The sequence below is a fragment of the Rousettus aegyptiacus genome, unplaced genomic scaffold, assembly GCF_014176215.1.
Source record: "Rousettus aegyptiacus isolate mRouAeg1 unplaced genomic scaffold, mRouAeg1.p scaffold_m13_p_1, whole genome shotgun sequence".
NCBI lineage: Eukaryota > Metazoa > Chordata > Mammalia > Chiroptera > Pteropodidae > Rousettus > Rousettus aegyptiacus.
The window spans coordinates 90,233,535-90,252,930 of record NW_023416284.1 but is presented as its reverse complement, the minus strand read 5'-3'; the positions used below and the strand labels follow the sequence as shown (position 1 = coordinate 90,252,930).

Below are 19,396 nucleotides of genomic sequence, written 5' to 3'. Positions count from 1 at the left end.
TTGATTTTTAATAGCAGCCCAATCCCGTGAGCAGATGTGCATTATCATGTTTTACTGTTCGTGTAGCACAACACTAAAATGTAGAAACCTGTTTTGGAGAGTTGCCCATTTTCAAGGAACACTTTCTGTGCAAAAAAACAACAAAAACATTTTGCAGGTGATAAAAGACCTGAGTACTGAGATGGAAGAAACATTCCAGCTGTATGCTGATAGGGCTCTCAAACTATGCTGAGGCAGTTGCTGCCCCCTCCCTTCTTTAGCTTAGTGCTGGATCAATAGAAAGTAGCAGAAGAGAGAATTCTAGTACCACATCATAAGCTTTGCAGATTCCACTGGAATCTTAGAATACTAGGGTCATGGTCATAAGGAGATCTGATGACTTGAGATTATCTTGCTGGAAGAGCCACGGAGACACTGGCTCACAATTCTAGATGTTCCACCAAGGCCCCAGATACATGATGAAAGATATAGGGACCAGCCCAACTTACAGCTACAGCTGGGGGTAACCAACCAGCTGCTGCTTGCTGGCAGGAGGCAGATTTGCCCAGCATAGTCCAGCTCTATTTTTCCAGCCCACATAAAGATACAAAAGATCAAAGTAAAACTGCTCTAAAGGATACTTGGCACTATATTATGATGCAGGGGATTGCAAACAACCAACCTACCCTTAAAATCATTTTGGAAATATTTTTTTAATTTTTATTATTCTTTTTTAACAAACGGCCCCAGGGATAGGGGACCAGGGGACGGGGGAGAAGGGGAAGTGAGGCCCCAGCCCCACAATCCCTCCCCACCCACCCCTTTCCCCCTTATATATTTATAATCTATATACAAGCCCCGGGGTGGGGTAGGGGGGACGGGGGCAAGGAGAATGCCCTCAGCGGGGTGGGGGCAACCCAGGCTCCTTATCCCCTTGGGACCCAGGCTCTTCTGCCCGTCGTGAAGGTCCTTCTCGAGAAGGTGGCCCTGTTCGCTCCCAAGGCTTTGGCATCCAGCGCAGAGCATCTGGTGGGGAGGCCTGGGAACAGGTATATGTGGAAGAGTAATAAATCATACTGAGAGATCAGGAATGGAAGGACAGAACTTGGATGGTGACTCAAATTCAGACTTGGGGCCACGGGTTTCTCCTTTACCTGCTGGTAAAGGTCGATGCGCTGGGTGCGGAAGACTCCACTGTAGGTGGAGGGTGGGGCCTTCAGACGGGAATTGAAGCCAGAGAAAGACCTAAAGGAGAGAAAATGTTTAAGGTGAGCTAAAGATTCTGTGTCCCCTGGTCCCCAAAGTAAGAAAAGCCTCAAGGCTGGGCAGTCTGTATCCCATTCCCTTCTCTTGCCTTCCAGCTGGGGAAGTACTTGATGACCCAGGTCCCCCAAGGCTGCTGCTCAGTTTCCGATAATCCTGGAACGGCTTTATTTCTACTGGGTGTAACTGAAGAAAAAAAACACATGAGCCTCCTGTTCTCAACCCATTCATCTACAGATATCGAATCTCTACCCCTAACTCTTGGAGTTCCCTGGCACTGCACTTTCTATACCTTACCTCTGCTCGCCCCAAGCTAGGGGGGAAGGGCCTGGCAGGTGAAGGCAGCACCCGAGTAGGAGGAGCAGGTGGGGGCCGCACAGCCAGACTAGGGGGCTGCAGAGCAGGGCCCACTGGTAACAGAGAAAGAGGGGGTGGGGCAGTAGGTGGCGCTGGTGGCAGGGAGCCAAAGTTCACCACAGGCAGCTGTGAGTCCACCATGGGTAGAAGCATCTGTAACAAGAGATGTGGGGTGTGTGTTGGGAGAAGAAAGGAACATTAGAAAATGGGATAAATTTTAAAAATCAGAGGTTGGACAAAGAGAATGAAAGGGAAGTAGAAAGATAAAAGGAACCTGTTGGGCAGGGGCCCCTGAGGGGAGAAAGCCACTTTGGCTGCCAGGTTGCAGAGGAGAATAAAAATCTGACGGAGATGGCAGATCCTGGCGCATCTGTTGGGAAACAGTAACATGGCAACTTTCACAAAGGCATTCTCCCCCGCCCCTATCTCCTTTAAGCCCAGCACATTCCCACCTCTTACCTGAAGCAAGGGTGGGTCAGGCAGAGGGCTGGGGCAGAAGGCTGGAGAGTAGAGGAAAGAAGGTGGAGGGTAGAGAACTCCAGCTGGCAACTTCCCTAGCTCTGTTGCTTGCAGCGCTGAGAAATCTACAAACTGGCCCTTTACAGCTACCCCAGAGAGCAGTGCTGAGGGGGGCGCTGGGCCGGGGGGAAGGTACAGGGGCTGTGACCTGGAAAGGGGGAAGAAAAGTATCTGGAAGCCAGAGTCATTTGCTCCATTAGTCTGAGCAATGCCCAAAGTCCAGCAGCCTTTGATACCCTAGAAACAGCTCTTCCCCTTTCCTCTCCCCCAACATGATTCCATTTCTGGAATCCACAGGCATCTTGTCTTACCTGTAAGAGTGCAGTGAGGGTGTTCCAGGGCGGAAGCCTCCATGGTTGGGATGTAACTGAGCATCTATGGCTCCCCCTGAGACCTGCAGGAGAACAAAGCTGAAATAGCTCCAGTTTTTTTAGTCAACAAAAGCTCACCCATCCCACCAGCTATAGTGAAAGCAAGGAGAAAAATTAAATGAAACTGGAAAGGCTTTAATAACAAACTGGAAAGGCTTTAAGGACAGCAGGCAGAAAGGTGTCGTGGGACAGGAAGTGGGACCTACCTGAGAACTAGGAGGCCCAGGGCTGCCATAGAAAACCTCAGAGTACAAGCGCTGGCTCGAGGAACTGGGCTCTGGGCCACACTGCCCCGAACCCAAATTTTTGGACTGTGGTGGTGGCTCAGCTACAGCAGAAGCACTGGGGAGCACCTCCCAGTCTCGGGATATAGGAATGGCCTGGGAAGGAGAAGCCTTGTCAAGAGACATATCTGGGCATCCTGGATGCCCAGGTCACTCACATTCATTTTCAGAAATTAAGTTCTTTCCACCAAACTCACCTCTCCCACTTACCTCAGTGACTGATGCTGTTAGCTCCTTCTCTGTTTTTAAACTGTCTCCTACCACGAAGTGCAAGTCGGAGTCCTGTGATCATGAGGCAGGGGAGATTATCCCATGATTAAGACGTGTGTCTTCCATATCCCACCTTTAGTCCTTCCCTTCTGTCCACCCAACCCAACACAGCCAGATCCAGCCCATGAGGACCTTGTCACTGGTGCCAAACTGGACTGGGGGGCCAGGTCGATGGGATGGCCGCAGGGAGCCAGGCTCTGGGCCTCGGTCTGTACGCTGCAATCGTTCTGTGCCAATGGGACTAGGTGGCAGAGGCTGCTCCCCGGCTAGCTCCTGGGTTGGGGAACACAGTTAAATGGGGTTGGGGGAAAGGAACAAAATCAGAGAATCCTCAAAACACACACAGGCAGAGGGAAGAGGGAGACAACAGCACAACTACAGTCAAGAAGAGTCCCTGAAATACTCCTCTTACCCTTTTTTGTCTTTTACCTTTTTGTCCCCATCAGGGGGAGCAAGTGGCCGTCTCCTAGGAGGTTCAGAGGGTTCAGAGCCAAGTGGACCCTCACCAGGAACAGCATTCAGGGGTGAGGGGCCTCCAGGCCGCTTGGGGAGCCCCTCTGCTGCTCCCTTGAGTCCTCCATCAGGGGAACTTCGCTGGCTGCAGGGACCTGATGACACCTGAGAATCCCCACTCAGGTCCACCCCACTGTCAGACTGACTCATCTGAGGGGAGTGGAGAAGGAGTTAGTTAAGTAGGGTAGAAAATGCCCCAATACCAGACTGGTGTACTCAAACAGACAAACTGAAAAATACAACTATGTCAGCCCCAGACCCAGAAAGATGGAGAAGGCCAGTATCTGACAAAATCCCAGCTTGGAAAGTCCCACCCATCCTCACTTACCTCTGTGCCAGCCACATCCTCAAAAGGACTCAGGGGTTCCATCCAGGGCTCCATGGGGCCAGGCCGGTAACTTTTTCGGCTAGTGGCTGAGAAGAGCACCAACAGAACAGGGGATATGAGGACAGTTGTGAGGACCTTCTAGCTCTAACACAGTTCTTCATTCGGCTCAGCTTTACTCACTAGTATGTAAACGATTCCAGATGTGAGGGGTTAAGGCCTCTGTTCCTGCATCTCTGGACTCTCCCTGAGGGCCTGGGCCCTCGGCCTTAGGGCCCAAGAATCCAGAACTATGAGAAGGTGGCAAAGATTCCTAAAGGTGAAAAAGATCAGAGACAAAACATGAATGACCTAGGCAATGGGGAATATAAGAAACTGGGACAGAGTGAGATGTGGGGCAACAACTGAGACATGCAGTATCTTAATACTGAGGATTTGGGGGTAAGAACACATGAACGGGAAAAAGTGGAGAAAATATAAGAGAACCTTCAGGAAGGAGAGCAGTGAAGCACGATCTCAAGCCCCATCCCTCACCTCCTGCAGCAGCTCTGGTTTTCTGGGAGGCCGCTCCCGCCGTTTGGGGGGGAAGGGATTAACCCCGGCAGGATCCCGGGGAGTCCCGCCCACCCCCCTCACCATCGGCCCTGGCTCCTCGAAGTGGGGGTCTGGGGAAAAGGGGAAAACTGTCAGCATAGGCTTTGCTCTTTTCTTGACCTTAGCTTGTTCTCTTTACCCCACCACCTCCCAATCCTTCCACCCTTGCTCAAAACAGACACCCAGCACCAGCATCCCCCCAAGCCAGACTTCCCCGTTTGGCACCTGACCTTCTCTGGGGATGTAGACAGGCTCACCCTTAGCCCCTCCCACTTACCCGAATTGACACCAGTGCTGTTGCTGGCCCTCTGAGGGTCGTAGCGGGTTGAGGGCCGAGGGGAGGGGCCTTGAGGGTTTTGGGGAGACCCAGGCTTTGGCCTTGGGTGCCCCCCTTGTGCAGCTGCACTCCCTTGGCGGCTGCTGAGCTGGGCCAGAGCCCGTTGGATGCCAGCAGGGTTGCTGTGGATAACTTGGTCCAGGCGGAAGACTGCAGAACTGCTGGGTGGTGGGGGAGGCAGAGGAAGGCCTGGGGTACGCTCCTCAGGAAGGCGGCTAAAAAGAACAGAGCATCAGCTCCAACGTTCCTGAAACTATTACTTTTCCTACAAGTCAAATCACAACCTCTCCTCTTCCCTGTGCAAATCCAGGTGTTTTTGGGCATTTCTGAGGAATTCTATACATGTACAGGTCTACAGAGCAAAAAGGAACAGATGTTTCTATCAACTGCTTTCCAGCTTTTTTTAAGACGTGAATACATCCCAGTGTTTTTCTAATAGCCCATGCACCCTCAGGGTTTCTCCCCTCCCAGAATTTCTTTAGTTTAAGGAACTTAGGTCTATCCCTACCCACCTTCGGTTCTTGGGAGAGGGCCAGCTCCTCTTGTCTCCTCGTCCTGAGCTGGTCCTCGCTCCAGGACCCCCACCACCTCCTCCACCGCTGCCAGCCTTGCTGCCTGGGCGCCGGTTTTGTCTTTCCATGCCTGGCCGCTGACTCGAGAAACTTCGCTTGCTCAAATCCTTGGCTCTCTGGCTCAGATCTCCACGGGACATGGTTGAAATGCCTGGCACACCACTGCCCCCAGGAGTTCCCACAACTTTGGAGGTCAGCAGAGTTGGTGGGGGAGCCTCCTTGTCCCCTCGGCGCTCACTGGCAAAGTCACTGCTCTCTGATGCAGTCTCCCATTCCTCATTGGCTTGGTCCGAGTTCTGGTTTGACAGATCAGGAGACTTAGCAGCTGCCCGGCGAGGTGGTGGGGGGACTGCTACCACTGTGAGGGCATCCTCTGGTCCAGGGGTAGATGCTGGAAGGGCTAGGGAAGAGAGTTTGCTCTCGGCCCCTCTGGCAGCATTCTCCCGTTCCTGTTTCAGCCTCCGAAAGCGCGGTGGTTTGTCCTGCTGCTGAGCCCTCCCATGTCGCCTCCTTCGGGGCCGCTCCCCATCTTCCACACCCATGCCCAGGTTGCTGCCAGCACTGCCGCCTCCCCGGGAGAGAGGGGACAGAGGTCCTGGGATCAGCTTCTCTTTCAAAGGCTCCTTACTTGTCAGAGAACCCACTAAAGGTTTCTTGGGAGCCAGAGACTTGGTTGGGGGGCTCCAGCCTGAGCAAATGGGTGGAGGCGGCCGCCCTCCACCTCGGCCCCGGCGTGAAGGGATTCCTCTGGGAGTGAAGACTCGCCCACCTCGGGCAGTGGAAAATCGGGCTGGGGCTGGTGAAAGAGGGGCCCCTGATGGTTGGGGAGCAAGAGGGACCTGGGTGAGCACTCCTTCCTTGGATGGGGGCGCCTCCTTGTCTGAGGGGGCCAGATCACTCTCATGGGTCTCGCTGCCCGTTTCTGAGCCCCGCTGCCGGCGCCGCTTGGGGATTTCTTCGTACTCAGAACCCTCGCTTCGTGTCTCACTGGCAGTGCGGCCACGGGGAGCAGGGGGATGGTTTGATCCTCCTGCCCCACTTCCACGCCCATCATCTCCACGAAACTCTCGGTAACTGCGAAACTCTCGGCTTCGGGCTCCCCGTCCCCGCCCCCCATAGGTCCCCCGAAAACCCCTCCCTCTGGCAAAATACTCGCCTCGGCCCCGACCCCGGCAGGAGGCAGGACCCACTCTTTCATAAGAATAGTCTCTCCGCAGCCTTGGGGCAGGGGAAAGATTCCCACTGGGTGGAGTCTCCTTGGACCCCACTATCTTCCCCTTTGCTGTCTTGAGTGGTTCTGGCTTTGGAACCTTGGGGGTTTCATCCCCCTGTTCCAGGGGCTTGGGAGGCAGTTCTTCCACTTTTGTCGTTGGTGTGGGTTTCTTTATAGGCCCAGCCCGGCGGGGAGGGGGCCCTGATTCCTCTGCAGGGATTCCACGACGATTATTGCCTGGGCGAGGGCCCCAGCGGGTCTCGGTGCGGCCCTCTCTGCGAGGTGGTGGGAGGCCCTGGCCTCCAACTCCACGGGCAGGCTTTCGGCTTGTTTCTGGCCCAGTTAGCTGTGCTGTTTCTTCCTTGGGGGTCTCCTTCCTAGGCGGCAGAGCTTGTACCTTGGTTGCCTCATCATTGCCTGGGGGCCAGGGGAGTGGACGGGGCCCTGGGGGAGCTGGCTCCTCCAGAGGGAAGCGAGGGATTGGGGGCCCAGGAGTTCCATTCTCGGGAAAGCCGGGGTAACTGGCCAGATAAGGTGGTGGGGGAGGTACTGGTGGGGTCTCACTCCTGAAGAGGAAGACAAAAAAATGGAAATAGCATCTTAGGATGAGGAAAACTAGAATTAAGTGGGAAAAGAGAACACTTTATTATGATCTAAATACTCCTTTCACGTTTATCCATATCAGCTCATCAATAATCCAGAGTACTTTTTCTCCCAGCCTAGATCCTTTCACTAAGAACTCACCCCTTTCTCCCTCCTCAGACTCACCTCATGCCCTTGTCATCCTCATCAGCAGCCTGGCGTCGTGGTGAGGTAAGCGGGCGAGGGTCAGCAGATGTGGTGGTGAAGACATCTCCTACCCAGGCCAACTTTGGATCCACTGGTGGGGTACCTCGATCACGTAGGAGGGTGGGTGCATGGCGCTCAAATGCCTCTGAGCTTGAGCCCCCACTGTCTGAGCGCTCCCGGGGAACTAGGCCTGAGGAAACAGAATATGAGAAAGGTAACTACCTCTTTTTCATGTGAAAAAGGCCCTCCAGCCTGAAATGCATCTCCCTAGTCTAACCCACCCTTTTCAGTCAAGTCAACATTAGCCCCTCCGCATCTTATTCCCAATAAGTCTGGGTCTGGCCTGCTTTCATGAAATAGGGTCATGCACTCAGTTTCTCTATAAATGAGTCAATCTCCTCAAAAAAATCCTGGCCAATGAAGGACCCCTATTTATTTCTTCCATAAGCCCTTCCTTGCAACAAAGAGCTATCTCAGCAGTACTAAACACATATGCCTTCTCCTTCACTGGAAGCTCTTTATGGCAAGATGCTGATACCCACACTTCCTAGGACTGAGGGGTCCCCCACCCCTCCTATGGCCCCTTACCAGAGGGATGGACACTGGGAGAGTAGAAGTCCAGAGGAGGCCGGCCCTGGAGGAGCCGGGGGTCTACATAAGGAGGAATCATCATCCAGCGGGGATCAAAGTTCATTGGGGGCATGGGTGGGGGCCGGCCCAGAGCACCTGGGTATAGGGCTTTAGGGGGAGGAGCCTGTGGAGTTGGCACAGCCCCCATGGTCGTAGGCTGTGGTGGTGATGGGGGCACTGGGGCAGGTGGGGTGGAGCCTTGTTGATGCTGCTGCCACTGCTGTTGCTGTTTCAAGAGCTGCTCCTGGGGGAGGACAAGAGGAAGTATCAAAACTCCCCACTATCAAATAGAAAAAAGACCCCCCCCCCAATAAAGCTCATAACCAAGTGTAACATTTAACTAGATTAGATAAAGATAGGACTGGTAGATGAACCAAAAAGGGAACTTACAGACAAAATAAATGTTAGACCTAGGGAGAAAAGCAGCCTTTAGGAGGGGAAGTTAACTTGATCTCACCTGCTGCTGCCGCTGGAAACGAGGCGGCAATGACTTCTGATATTTGGGGTAGCCCAAGCCCTGGCTAGGGGGCTGCCGGGTGGGACCAATCCCATCACCCTTGGGTTCCACCTTTGGGGCTGGGGGTGTGGCAGGAGAAGGAACCTCTTCTGATGGTTCAGGACCCTCTTTTGAAGGCAGTTGTGGTTCCACTGTATTGATGAAAAAAACAACAGAGTAGCCTAAAACACTACAGGTAGTCCATAAACACGCCTGTAATTTCAGCTCTCAACTCTAGCTCCCTCTCTAAAGATAAGTCCTTTTCACTTTAAATACTTTCATGGCCTCTTGAGAGCCAATGGTGGTGGCATTTACTTCCCACGAAACCACCAAAATAACAGACCTTCTTTAGACTCTTGCCCCATACAAGGCTATGGAAGAGGTTTTAAATTACTACTTATTAAGGCACTCAGGTAGTAACCCCCACCCCACACACAGATAATCCAATAAACCAATACAAGTGCCTTCTACCTTCCTTCCTCCAATCCTTCCTACTAGCTCTTGACTCAAATAGATAAGATATCTAACACCTGGTAGTACCTATCCCCATCTCCATACCTGGGCTGGTTTCGAAGCTGCCACTGCTGGTGCTACTGGTACTGCCACCACCACTCACCAGGGCGGGAGATGGAGCCACACCTGGAGTGGGAGTGGACTGGGCAGGAGGAGCCTGTGCTGGCTCTTCTGGTTCTTTTTCTGGTGTTGGGACTGGTGCCAGTGGGGGAGCTGGAGGTGTAGGTAGTTCTTTGGGAACTGTAAGTGGTGGAGCTGGGGCAGGAGGGACAGCAGGTGGTGCAGCAGGCTCTGCTTTGAGTCGCTTGTCAGGTGCCCCGAACTTCTCATCAAGTCGCTTGAGCTTCTCAGCACAAGCTGCCCGGCGCTCTTCCTGCATGCGGCGCTCCTCCTCTTCCCGCCGTCGCCGGGCACGCTCTACAGCCAGGGAGATCTCAGACGAAGACTGTTTTCGCCGCTGCCTCCATGCCTCATCCTCGTCTTCGGGTGCTGGGGGCTTGCCACGATCCTGTCAACAGGTAGACCCAGCAGGGCCAGAGGTGTCAGTCATTATGACCTTTTCCAGAGACGGATCAACTGTCTCTAGCTGCGAGTGCAAGGACCAGGCCTTGGGTGGATGGTCTCTCTGGGGAGGGACAAACTCATCATCCGAGTCTTATTTCCTCTCTTCTTTCAGAGACACAAAAATACCCAGGCCTCCTTATTCTTCTCAGTAGCATCCCAATTTCTTTTCACCTAGACTTCTCTAATACTAAGTACATTCCAAACCTTGTCAGAGATGCTCCAAAGCTCTATACTTCCTGCAGTTTGTTTTCGGCCCTCCCTTCAACTTTCTCTATCACTGCTCATTTAATTACTCAGATGCCATTATCACCCACAACTGTCCCCTCAACCCCTCATTATAGACACTCACTGGGTAGTCCCCAGGGGGGCCCCAGTTCCCGGCGGGGCCCCGGTGAGGTGGGGGTGGGGGAGGCTTTGGGATAGGAGGCCCCGACTCTGTCTCTGAAGGCCGAGAGGTCTCTGCCCAGGCCGTCTTGGGAGGGGGCGGTTCGCTGCTGGGGGAGTTGCCCTTTCTGCCATCTGCTTCAGGGGGCCGTTCCTCACCAGCAGTTGACTGGGACTCCTTGCTGTGAAGAACAGACCAACACTGGAATTAAAATCAGGTGCAACCCAACTCCTTTAAAAGTATACTACCAAGAAACAAACTGAGTCCCCTTTGCTTCCCAGAGGACCCTAACTCACTGGCCCTCAGCTCCCTCCTCATCAGAGTCTCGCCCGTCTTCCTCATCACTGAACTTGAGCTTTTCAGTGTAGTCGACCTCCTCGTGGGCCCCTGAGGGAAAATGTGAAAAGTAATAACCCAATTACTTTGCTTTCCAATCTCAAGTATCTCTTGGAACACAGGAAGTGGTCTGCAACTAGGTGATGAAATGCATACCAATGCCACCTCATCCCCCCAAAAAGTCTGAATCCACCAGGAGTGTTACTCTCACTCCCCTCAGCTCATTACCAGGGTGTGGCTTTCCTCCATGTATTTCTCCTACCCTTTGACATTTGCTTTGCTTTCACATAACTACCCATTTTTTCCTCATCAGATTTTCTCTCTCAGACCAAAATGCTTGATCCTTAATAACCACTTACCTGCCCAACCATCATCATTCTCTTGGTCCAACTGGTCAAACTCCTTGAGATTATCCTCTTTTAGAATGGAAGGCCGACCTACAGGCTCTACAAGGCGCATTGGCGGCCCTGAGCCCCGGGGGCCTACCACACGGGGGAAACGGCTATGTACGAAAAAACAAACGGGAAAGAGAGTAAAAGATGGCATGGTGTACAACCACATACAAGACTGAGCCTCCTGGCCAGAAAAACCATCTCTTCTCCAATAGGCTTCCCTCATCCCCAACCACAAACCCAGACCTGAGATTACTCACCTGGGCCCATCAGGAGTGGGGTATCGGTAAGGCCCCTGGGGTCCATAGGGTGGAGGGAACGGGAGATATGGGGGATACATCTGCAAAAGGGCCCAACAGCAGCTTTCAGAGACATAGTCAAATAGCCTACCAGCTCCCTAAACCTACCATTCTCCCCACTCTTATTCTATGTCACAAGCCCCAACTTTCCACCTATCCCCTTTAAAGACTAAGTCCTAATTCCTAATTCTTCAGCTTCCAGTGCAACCATTCCAAAACAAGATATCCAAACTCACGAAGGGCGGCATCATTCCTCGATAGGGAGGGAACTGGGGTGGGCCCGAAGGCTGCAGTCCCCCCCGGGGATCATGGCCATGATGAAGTTTGGAGTCCGGGCCCTCCAGTTCATCAGGGCCACGCCCACCTCCGTCCCTCCAAGTTGCGGAACCTATTTTGGAAAAGGCAAAAAATGAACATAGCTGAAAATGATAGTGGAGAAAGGTGAATAAGCCAGCACTTAGCTCGGAGAAGAAATAAAGCAATGTCTCGGCCAAAAGGTAACCACTCACCCACCCACTCACTCAGTCACTCCCACTCACTTTGGGGGCGGAGGCTTGGTCCGGGCCCAGACGACGGTTCGGCAGACTCCCTTTCCTTGGCAGCCTTGTCCTGGTCGCCAGCCGCCTGCAGGGTCGGAAATTCCTCTCGAGAGAATCGTGACAGTAGGCTTGATGCCCTTCCACCTGTCGGGGTTGGGGAGCAGAGAAGACAGAAGTATACTTACTGAGGCTGCATCATGAAAGGGGAACGTCCTGACAGACAGCAGAGCATTAGGTTCCTGCCTTCAAAATCACCCCCTATACACAAGGTACTCATTTCCAAAGAAACATCAGTTTTGCGACACCCTCCACGCCCTCATATGAGACTGAGACAAACATGCTCACTTGCCCCATGAAGCCGAATATGGACTCCAGTATTTAGCCAAAGGACTGAGGATACTTCGCTGAAGGTACCATGGAGGGATCCTGCCTACCAGAGTGCCAGAGCAAGCTCCCCAAATAGCCCTGCACTCACCATCTCCATGTGCTCCATGGGTGACACTGGCTTGTGCCCAGGACTTTACCCCGCTTGGAACTGAAGGAGCGTTCTGGGGAAGCAAAGATAAAAAGTGGTGATGTAAATAATGAGATAGAATACATTTTTGCTCTTACCCTTTAATAACATCCAATTCTTATGGTACCTCGGGGGCTGCTGGGGGTCGTTTCGGCTGGTTCGAGGCAGGCGTCTGTGAAGCCAGCAGTGGCTGCGATTCCGGCAGCTGAACAGTTGAGGCATCGGAACTGAGGAAATGAAAGGATAGGAAGATTATCCAGGAGTGTTCCCTATTTCTCTAACTGGAGAATAAGAACTGAATCCAAGCCTATCTGCTACTAGTTACAAATGTTAGGACAAAATACTATGGCCTTATCACCCCATAGAGGCTATCATTTGTTTCTTCACACTTTCTTTCCATCTGACAAAGCTAAAGTTACCATTTCTTAGTCATCTGAACATAGCGGAGCCCAACTTTTTTGGCACCAGGGACCAGTGCTCCTATGAGAATCTAATGCCCAACTATATGAGGTGGAGCTGAGGCGGTGGTGATGCCAGCTAGCGCTGGGAAGCAGCTGCAAATACATATGAAGCTTCACTTGCTTGTCCACTGCTCACCTCCTGCTGCGTGGCCCAGTTCGTAACAGGCCACAGACTGGTACTGGTCCACGGCCTGGGGGTTGGGGATCCCTGATCTAACAGGAATCCTGAAATACGCAAGAGAGGAGCTTCCCTTTTTGTCTCTGGCCCCATGGGTGGGCTAGAGCAATTTATCCTGAAGTTCAAAGTTCAAGTACCTATCCCTCTAGGTCCCCCAAACCTCTCTTGACCTCTTGGGGTCGGACTGCTCCTGTTTGCTTGCCCATCCTGTTCCGTCTTTCGGCACTAGTGAGACGTTGGGGTCATTGCCTTTGTTCTCGGCTTTCAGGCTTGGAAGGTTGGCTGGGGGTGGCATACGCCGGGCAATGGCAACTTTCCCAAGACTCTGCAGGCCATGGCGCGGGGCAACTGGAGAAAAGATGAAGTATAAAAAATGCCTCACCTGGGAGATCTGACAATGTCTTAACCTAAGCTCTATTTAGACATTATCAGTGTTTTACCACCAAACTTCTCTTAGAAACCATCCCTTCCTTGACCTTGGTAATCTTTAAAATCCTATCAGGAAGGCTGAGAGGCATTATATCCAATGTTTCTATGTGGGATAAGTGATCCTGAGCCTGCAGGGAGCAAGTTGACCCCAGACTTCTCCAAGTCCACATTTCTTTGCCTTCAATTCTTAAGTGTCCAAAGACAAGAAACCACAGACACACCTCTGTAGGAGGATAACTAGTATTTACCCAAAGCCCAATGTCCCCCATGCGACACAAGATAAAGTTGGGGAGTTTCTAGTGTTCCTCTTCAGTTCTCTGATAATCTGTATTATAGCCATTTCCCTTCAAAGAGCTCTAAAATGCATGCCCCATTCATGCCCAGCTTCCAATAATTAGGATTATCTTTGCAGGACCCTCACCAGCAGGTTTCTGGATCTCTAAGGACTTGCCCTTATACGTATCAAACAGGTTGAGCGAGGAATACTTCTTTCCATCCTTCCCCTTGGCAGTCGGCCCCGAGCGATCGGACATTGCGCTGGAAGCTCATTGAGTACGTTGGGTCCTGCAGGCACCTCCCCCAAAACGTGCCGGAACCTGTGGGCCAAACACCCAGTGTTTCAGTTTCTGCTCCCCTTACAGACTCACAATAAAACCTTAGACGTTCTCTTTTATTTTCTTTAGGGGCACAGATATGTGGCCCTCTGGTGTCTTTTCCTCCAGCCTATTCAAACTCCCCAGTTCCTTTTAAGCAACCATAATCAACTTAGCTCCCAGAGAGTCCAAATACCACTTTCCCTCTTTCACCCAGAAACCTCTTATCAAAGAAATCCAAATAAAAATGTAGTATCTTCCTAGTATACTCTCGCCTTTATGCCAGTCTATAAAAGATAGCAGCCTCTTCATTATTCCCATCAATAATCCATCTCTTCATCAAAATCATTTCAGAGACCTGCAATAAAACAAGGCAAATCCAAGCCCCAGAGAAAACCAGAAAGAGGTACACAGCTCCATGGTGCAAGGAACAGAGCTTTAGACGCCAACTGATTAGACACCAGCTCCTAACTGTGCCCCAGGTTCATTCTCAGCAGCCTCACTCCCCTCTGGGGTAGGTTTGCAGGAAGGTATGCCGGGAGTTTAAAGATTTTATGAGCTTGCTCAGCCAGACTGGAGGCTGGTGGTATAGAATTGCTCATGCAACCACCTTGTTTCCAGAAGCAATGCTGAGGGTTCTGGCCTATCCTACATAGACCTTTGAGGAAAACAAAGCATTACAGAGCCACCTCAAGAGCACCCTGTAACCATGGGGCCAAGGCCAAAACGAACTTCATTTTCCGACCCTCAGTAAGAAAGTCCATCAACAGTCATTTATTTCCCTAACATCCCTTGCTCCCCACGCAGGTCAAAGTCTCCATAGTTGGTCACTTCGGAAGTGACCAGGCATTCATTTATAAGGAGGAATGGTGTAAAGAAAAGAGATGGGAGGTGGCAGGAAATCGAGACAGGATCAGGATGAAAACTAAAAGTGGGGAGAACTTTAAAACAGGTTAGATGAGAGGATGGGGGTTAGGGGTTGCTTTGTAGGTAAAGGAAAAGGAAATAGGAAAATCATGAAGAGACTAAGACTAATAAAATAAGGCAAAAGCAGGTGGGAAATACTACACGTAAACAGAAATAGTAAGGAAAGGATGCAAACTTAAGGGGGTAATGTCGAGAGCCAAAATAAAAGGGGGGTTGGAGTAAAAAAGAGAAGGAACAGGAAAAAGGAGATCAGGAACATAAAAAGCAGATATGCGGGATAAAAACAGGGTTCCAGAGTGGGAGTGACTGAACGCAAAAAAGGGCGTCAAGAAGGGGGTACCCTAGCTCTGGGTGATGGGAGTGTGTCCAATATGAAGAAAAAAAGACTCTCCAAGAGAACCGTGGGGCGCGGCCCACCCCAGAGCTGCGGCGGCGATGGGGGCCCGAAAATAGGGGTGAGATGCCTGGAAAACAGCGGAGGATGAGGAGTCACGGGCCCAAGAATGGGGATCGCTGCATGAAGCCATGAAGGTGGATGGGCAGGAGTTTGCTATAGACTCCGAGAGGGGCTGGAGGTGCGGGTCTCAAAGAGGTGGTACCAGAGGGGGAGGGGCAGGCCAGGCCCCGGCTGTAGGAGGACAAAATGGCGGCGGCTAATGGCAGCTTCTCCTCCCCCCGCTGGCCCGCCACCGCCGCCGCTGCTGCCGCCGCTGCCACCACCGCTCCCGCAATGGAAAAGGGCGTGAGCACTCGGCTCACCCAGACTCACCTGGCCGGGTGCGCGGGGGTCCGGGACTGGGGCCCGGGGGCGCCCCGGGCTGGGATGACGGTGGGGCGGGGGCGGATGGCGGCGGATGGCGCCGGGCTCGGCTCTTCCCGTCTCCCTCGCTCACTCCGCGGCTGGGCTCCGACTAACGGCCCATCCGGGCAACCGCCGCCCCCGGGAGTGCCCCCCCACCCGCCTCCCTCCGCGCACAGACACGCCCCTTGATTTGCATAAGGGGCGGTCACTTTCTATTTTTTCCTCTTTACTTCCAGCGCTCTTCTTACTTTAAAAAAAAAAAACAGGGCGTGAGGAGCTGGCATAAGTTATCTGCATAAGAGGAGGGGCTTACAGGCGCTAGGACGCCGATTGGTTGCAGAGGCTCAGCGTCGGCCGTTAAGACGTGTAGAGGGGGCGGGAATGTGGCGCCTGTCGGCCAAGCGGTTGGGGAGCGGAATTTGCACGGGGGAAGGGGGAGAGGTGGAGCGTGCGCCGTGCGTTCGTGGAAAAATGGGAGCGGAGAGACGTAGGGACGCCGAGAGGGGAAGGAAGCGATGCAGGGGCCATGGTGCTTTTAGCGGAGGGAACAGAGAGAGGACAGTGCGGAAGGGATTAGCCGCTGGAGGGCGGGGCTTACGTGACCAGGGAAAGAATCACAATTTATGCGTCCTTTCGCGAGAGGTGAAAGCAGAGGGACGAGGTCTTTAATTTAGTAAATCCTGTCATGCAAATGAGGTGGGTAGATGGACCAATCGAAGGGTCCAGGGGAGTGTATCGTGGACATCACGCAGCATGGGCATTCTTTAGGCAGTTCTATTTATTTGCATAATAAATGCAAATCATTTGAACAAAGGTTAGCTAGGAATGACCTATTCGTCAAAATATTGGCAACCAATGAAATGACAAGACGAGCATTTAATTTTATAACCGTAATTTTCACGAAGGTATTTGTATGTCTGATATTGTCGGCAATTTATATTTTCACAATGGGTTTCAGTCTTGGAAATGAGATACTTGACCCTTCTTTGTCTCCTTATTAATCTTTTATTTATTACTCTGCTTCAATCAGGCCTACTACCAGTTCAGCAACTATATTTTGAAGGCACCAGAGGTATGCATAGAATATTACAGGAGTAGGGGAACAAAATGAGACCTTGCCTGGGAAGGTTCAGAAATGCTTCTAGAAAAATGTGACTCTTATTAGGAGATACGAAGAACTAGTTAGGATTTAGTCAGGTTTGAGGAGAGGTTACATATCTCAGGCCCAGTAAACTGATGAGTGGAGGCATGGGTTCGGGGATCTATACCTAGGCTGGTGTGGTAAATTAAGGAACTGCCTATGATGGAAAATGAGAGCAGAAAAATTAGCAAGAACCAGAGGCTCATTAAGATAGCTGAGATGGACTCAATGACAAAAAAAAAAAATTAAAAAATGGGCAGAAGACCTGAATAGATAATTCTCCAAACAGGAAATACAGATGGCCAATAGGCATTTGAAAAGATGCTCAAGGTCATTAATCGTCAGAGAAATACAAATTAAAACCATAGTGAGATATCACTTGACACCTGTCAGAATGGCTATCATCAATAAATCAAAGAACAAATGTTGGCAAGGATGTGGAGAAAAGGGAACTCTCATACATCGTTCATGGGATTGCAAATTGGTACAGCCACTATGGAAAACAGTTTGGAAGTTTCTCAAAAAATTAAAACTAGATATACCTTTTGAACCAGCAATTGCACTTCTGGGTATTTATCCAAAAAAAAAAAAACCCAAAACAATAATTCATAAAGATCTATGTTCATAGCAACACAAATTAACAATAGCCAAGATATGGAAGCAACCTAAATACCCATCAACAGATGATTGGATAAAGAAGTTATGGTTCCTGTATATAATGGAATATTACTCAGCCATTAAAAAAAGGAAATCCTACCATTACCAACGGCATGGAAGGACCTAAAGGTTATTATGCTGAGTGAAATAAGTCAGAAAGATAAATACCACATGATGTCACTTATATGCGAAATCAGAGAAACAAAAAGAAACTAATGAGAAACGACTCAAACATAGAGGACAATCTGGTGATGACCAAAGGGGAGGAGGGTTGCGAGGCTGGGAGAATGGGACAAAGGTTAAGGAAATACAAATTAGTAGTTTATAGATGGTCACAGGGATGGGGAGCAAGGCATAGAGAATGCAGTTAGCATTAATGTATTGGCTAGGTGGAGAGCCAGAAGAGAGAAAGAACAATTAAGGGGATTGTTTTATAAATTATATAAATGTCTAACCAATGTACTGTATACTTGAAACTAATAAAATAAAAGAAAAAAGATAGCAGAGATGACTTCAGTTCTCAAACTCAAAACGATTCTCTTGTCACCTCTCCCTGGCCAGCTATCACAGCAAAATTTTTTGGAAGAGCTGTTTATACAGTCTCCAATCTTTCTCCTCTCATCCTTTCTCAAACCCACTCAGTCAAATCTTCATCCTTACCCATACTGGGCTTGTCAGACATCAGTCTCATGGCCTGAAATGGCCTTTGTGTGTTGATGACGCCCAAAGATAATTCTTCATCATAGACCTCTCTTTCAAACTCCAGTCTTGTATACACGACTATGTACTTGACATCTTTTCTTGGGTATCTAAAAGATTATCTCAAATTCAGTGTGTCCTAAATCGAACTATCTTGAGAAAATATCCAGAATCCAACCTCTTCTCTTCCACTACTTTCACCTTCATTTGAACCATCCTCATCTCTCATGTGTATTATAGCAACAGCCTCCCAGCTGAGTCTAGACCTGCTTCTACAGTCTACTGTGTTTTTTGTAAGTGCAGCTAGAGTTGTTTTTTTTTTTTTCCAGAGGCTTCAAAAAAAAAAAAAAAATCCTTTGCTCAAAGCCCTGCGATATCTCTCTGTTTTTCTCAGAATAAAAATCAAAGTTTTTATAGCGACCTATAAGATCTTAGATGAGTTGGTCCCCTTTCATGTCTCTGATTTTATTATTCTCTCTACCTACACTAGGCATGTCTCATCTTGAGGCCCTTCTTTTCCATCTGCTCAGTTGGCCTCTTCTGAGCCTTCTCCAAAGCTAACTACTATCCTTCTAACAACACGTATTAGTCTTACCTGTTTTTATACTTTATACAGATGAGTACAGTAAGAGCTCTTTTGTGTCTGTTTTCTTCTACTCAACATTATAGTGATAAATTTCATCCATATTATTGCATTTAGTTATAGTTTCTTCATTCTCATTGCTGTATAATTATAGTCTATTGTGTGAACATAACCTAATTTATCCTGAATGAACACATTATTTAAGATACCCAGATCCTTTCTTCCTTTCTTGGTGTCATGAGGGTTGTTGTGAAGAGTAAATGAATTAATACATGGAAAGCATTTAGAATGGTATCTAGTATATAATAGGTGTTCAATAGAGTCAGCTATTAAGTTTGTTATATTCAGATTTTTTTTTCAACTCAATAATCTTGTCTGAAGTGCTGTATAGTCACTGTAACAGTCTTTAGGATACTAGTCTGGCTTCACTATTGGGGAAGGGCCAACATGGATGGCCGCAGTGGCCTGGTCTGTTCTCAGAACATGAAACAAGTTGGGCCAATTGGATTCTCTCTTTCCAGGGAGTCAGGAAATCTGAAATAGTGGCCAATTACTGGGGTTTGCTATTTAAGCCTTTCTGCCATCCAGGGATCCTGTATCCCCAGCATCTGCCCTCAGTATCCTCCTAATCCAAACCCTTTTTCCTGTTGTTAGACTCAGTTTCTATAGTTTGTCCCCAAAAGGACCTCAATGACTCATTTAACACTTTAATTATCAGGCTTTATAGTGTTGTGACTCCTTTACTTCATTCAGTAACACTAGTTCTTTCATCCATCTATCCAAATTTTGAACATTATTGAGGGCTTGTGATATGTCAGGCACTGCAGGGTGGGTCATATTATCTTCATTTTCAAGTAAAAGAGAGACTGAGT

At 50.0% G+C, this 19,396-nt stretch overlaps 1 protein-coding gene and 1 non-coding gene across 3 annotated transcripts; both read right to left on the bottom strand.

Annotated features, from left to right (window-relative positions):
• Positions 1–673: 673 nt before the first annotated feature.
• Positions 674–15,576, bottom strand: PRRC2A (proline rich coiled-coil 2A). Of its 2 annotated transcripts, none has more exons than XM_016121600.2 (31): positions 15,412–15,576; positions 13,544–13,718; positions 12,864–13,041; positions 12,182–12,281; positions 12,016–12,088; positions 11,541–11,684; positions 11,238–11,389; positions 10,963–11,042; positions 10,670–10,812; positions 10,271–10,361; positions 9,939–10,155; positions 9,071–9,533; positions 8,474–8,664; positions 7,975–8,260; positions 7,366–7,576; positions 5,325–7,163; positions 4,753–5,027; positions 4,416–4,546; positions 4,065–4,194; positions 3,885–3,970; positions 3,473–3,706; positions 3,176–3,316; positions 2,984–3,055; positions 2,696–2,869; positions 2,430–2,512; positions 2,059–2,266; positions 1,874–1,969; positions 1,540–1,752; positions 1,334–1,428; positions 1,134–1,224; positions 674–1,018 (listed from the first exon to the last, which is right to left on the bottom strand). In XM_016121600.2, the coding sequence occupies exons 2-31, from the start codon at positions 13,653–13,655 to the stop codon at positions 878–880; spliced, it is 6,450 nt and encodes a 2,149-aa protein (XP_015977086.1). In that variant the 5' UTR covers positions 13,656–13,718; positions 15,412–15,576; the 3' UTR covers positions 674–877. The 2 variants fall into 2 exon arrangements, with proteins under 2 accessions (XP_015977086.1, XP_036093957.1); XM_036238064.1 differs by having other exon boundaries at positions 674–1,055; positions 15,412–15,571.
• LOC118606496 lies at positions 13,226–13,356 on the bottom strand. Its single transcript, XR_004952459.1, has one exon. It is a non-coding gene; the product is annotated as a small nucleolar RNA SNORA38 (small nucleolar RNA).
• Positions 15,577–19,396: the final 3,820 nt, after the last annotated feature.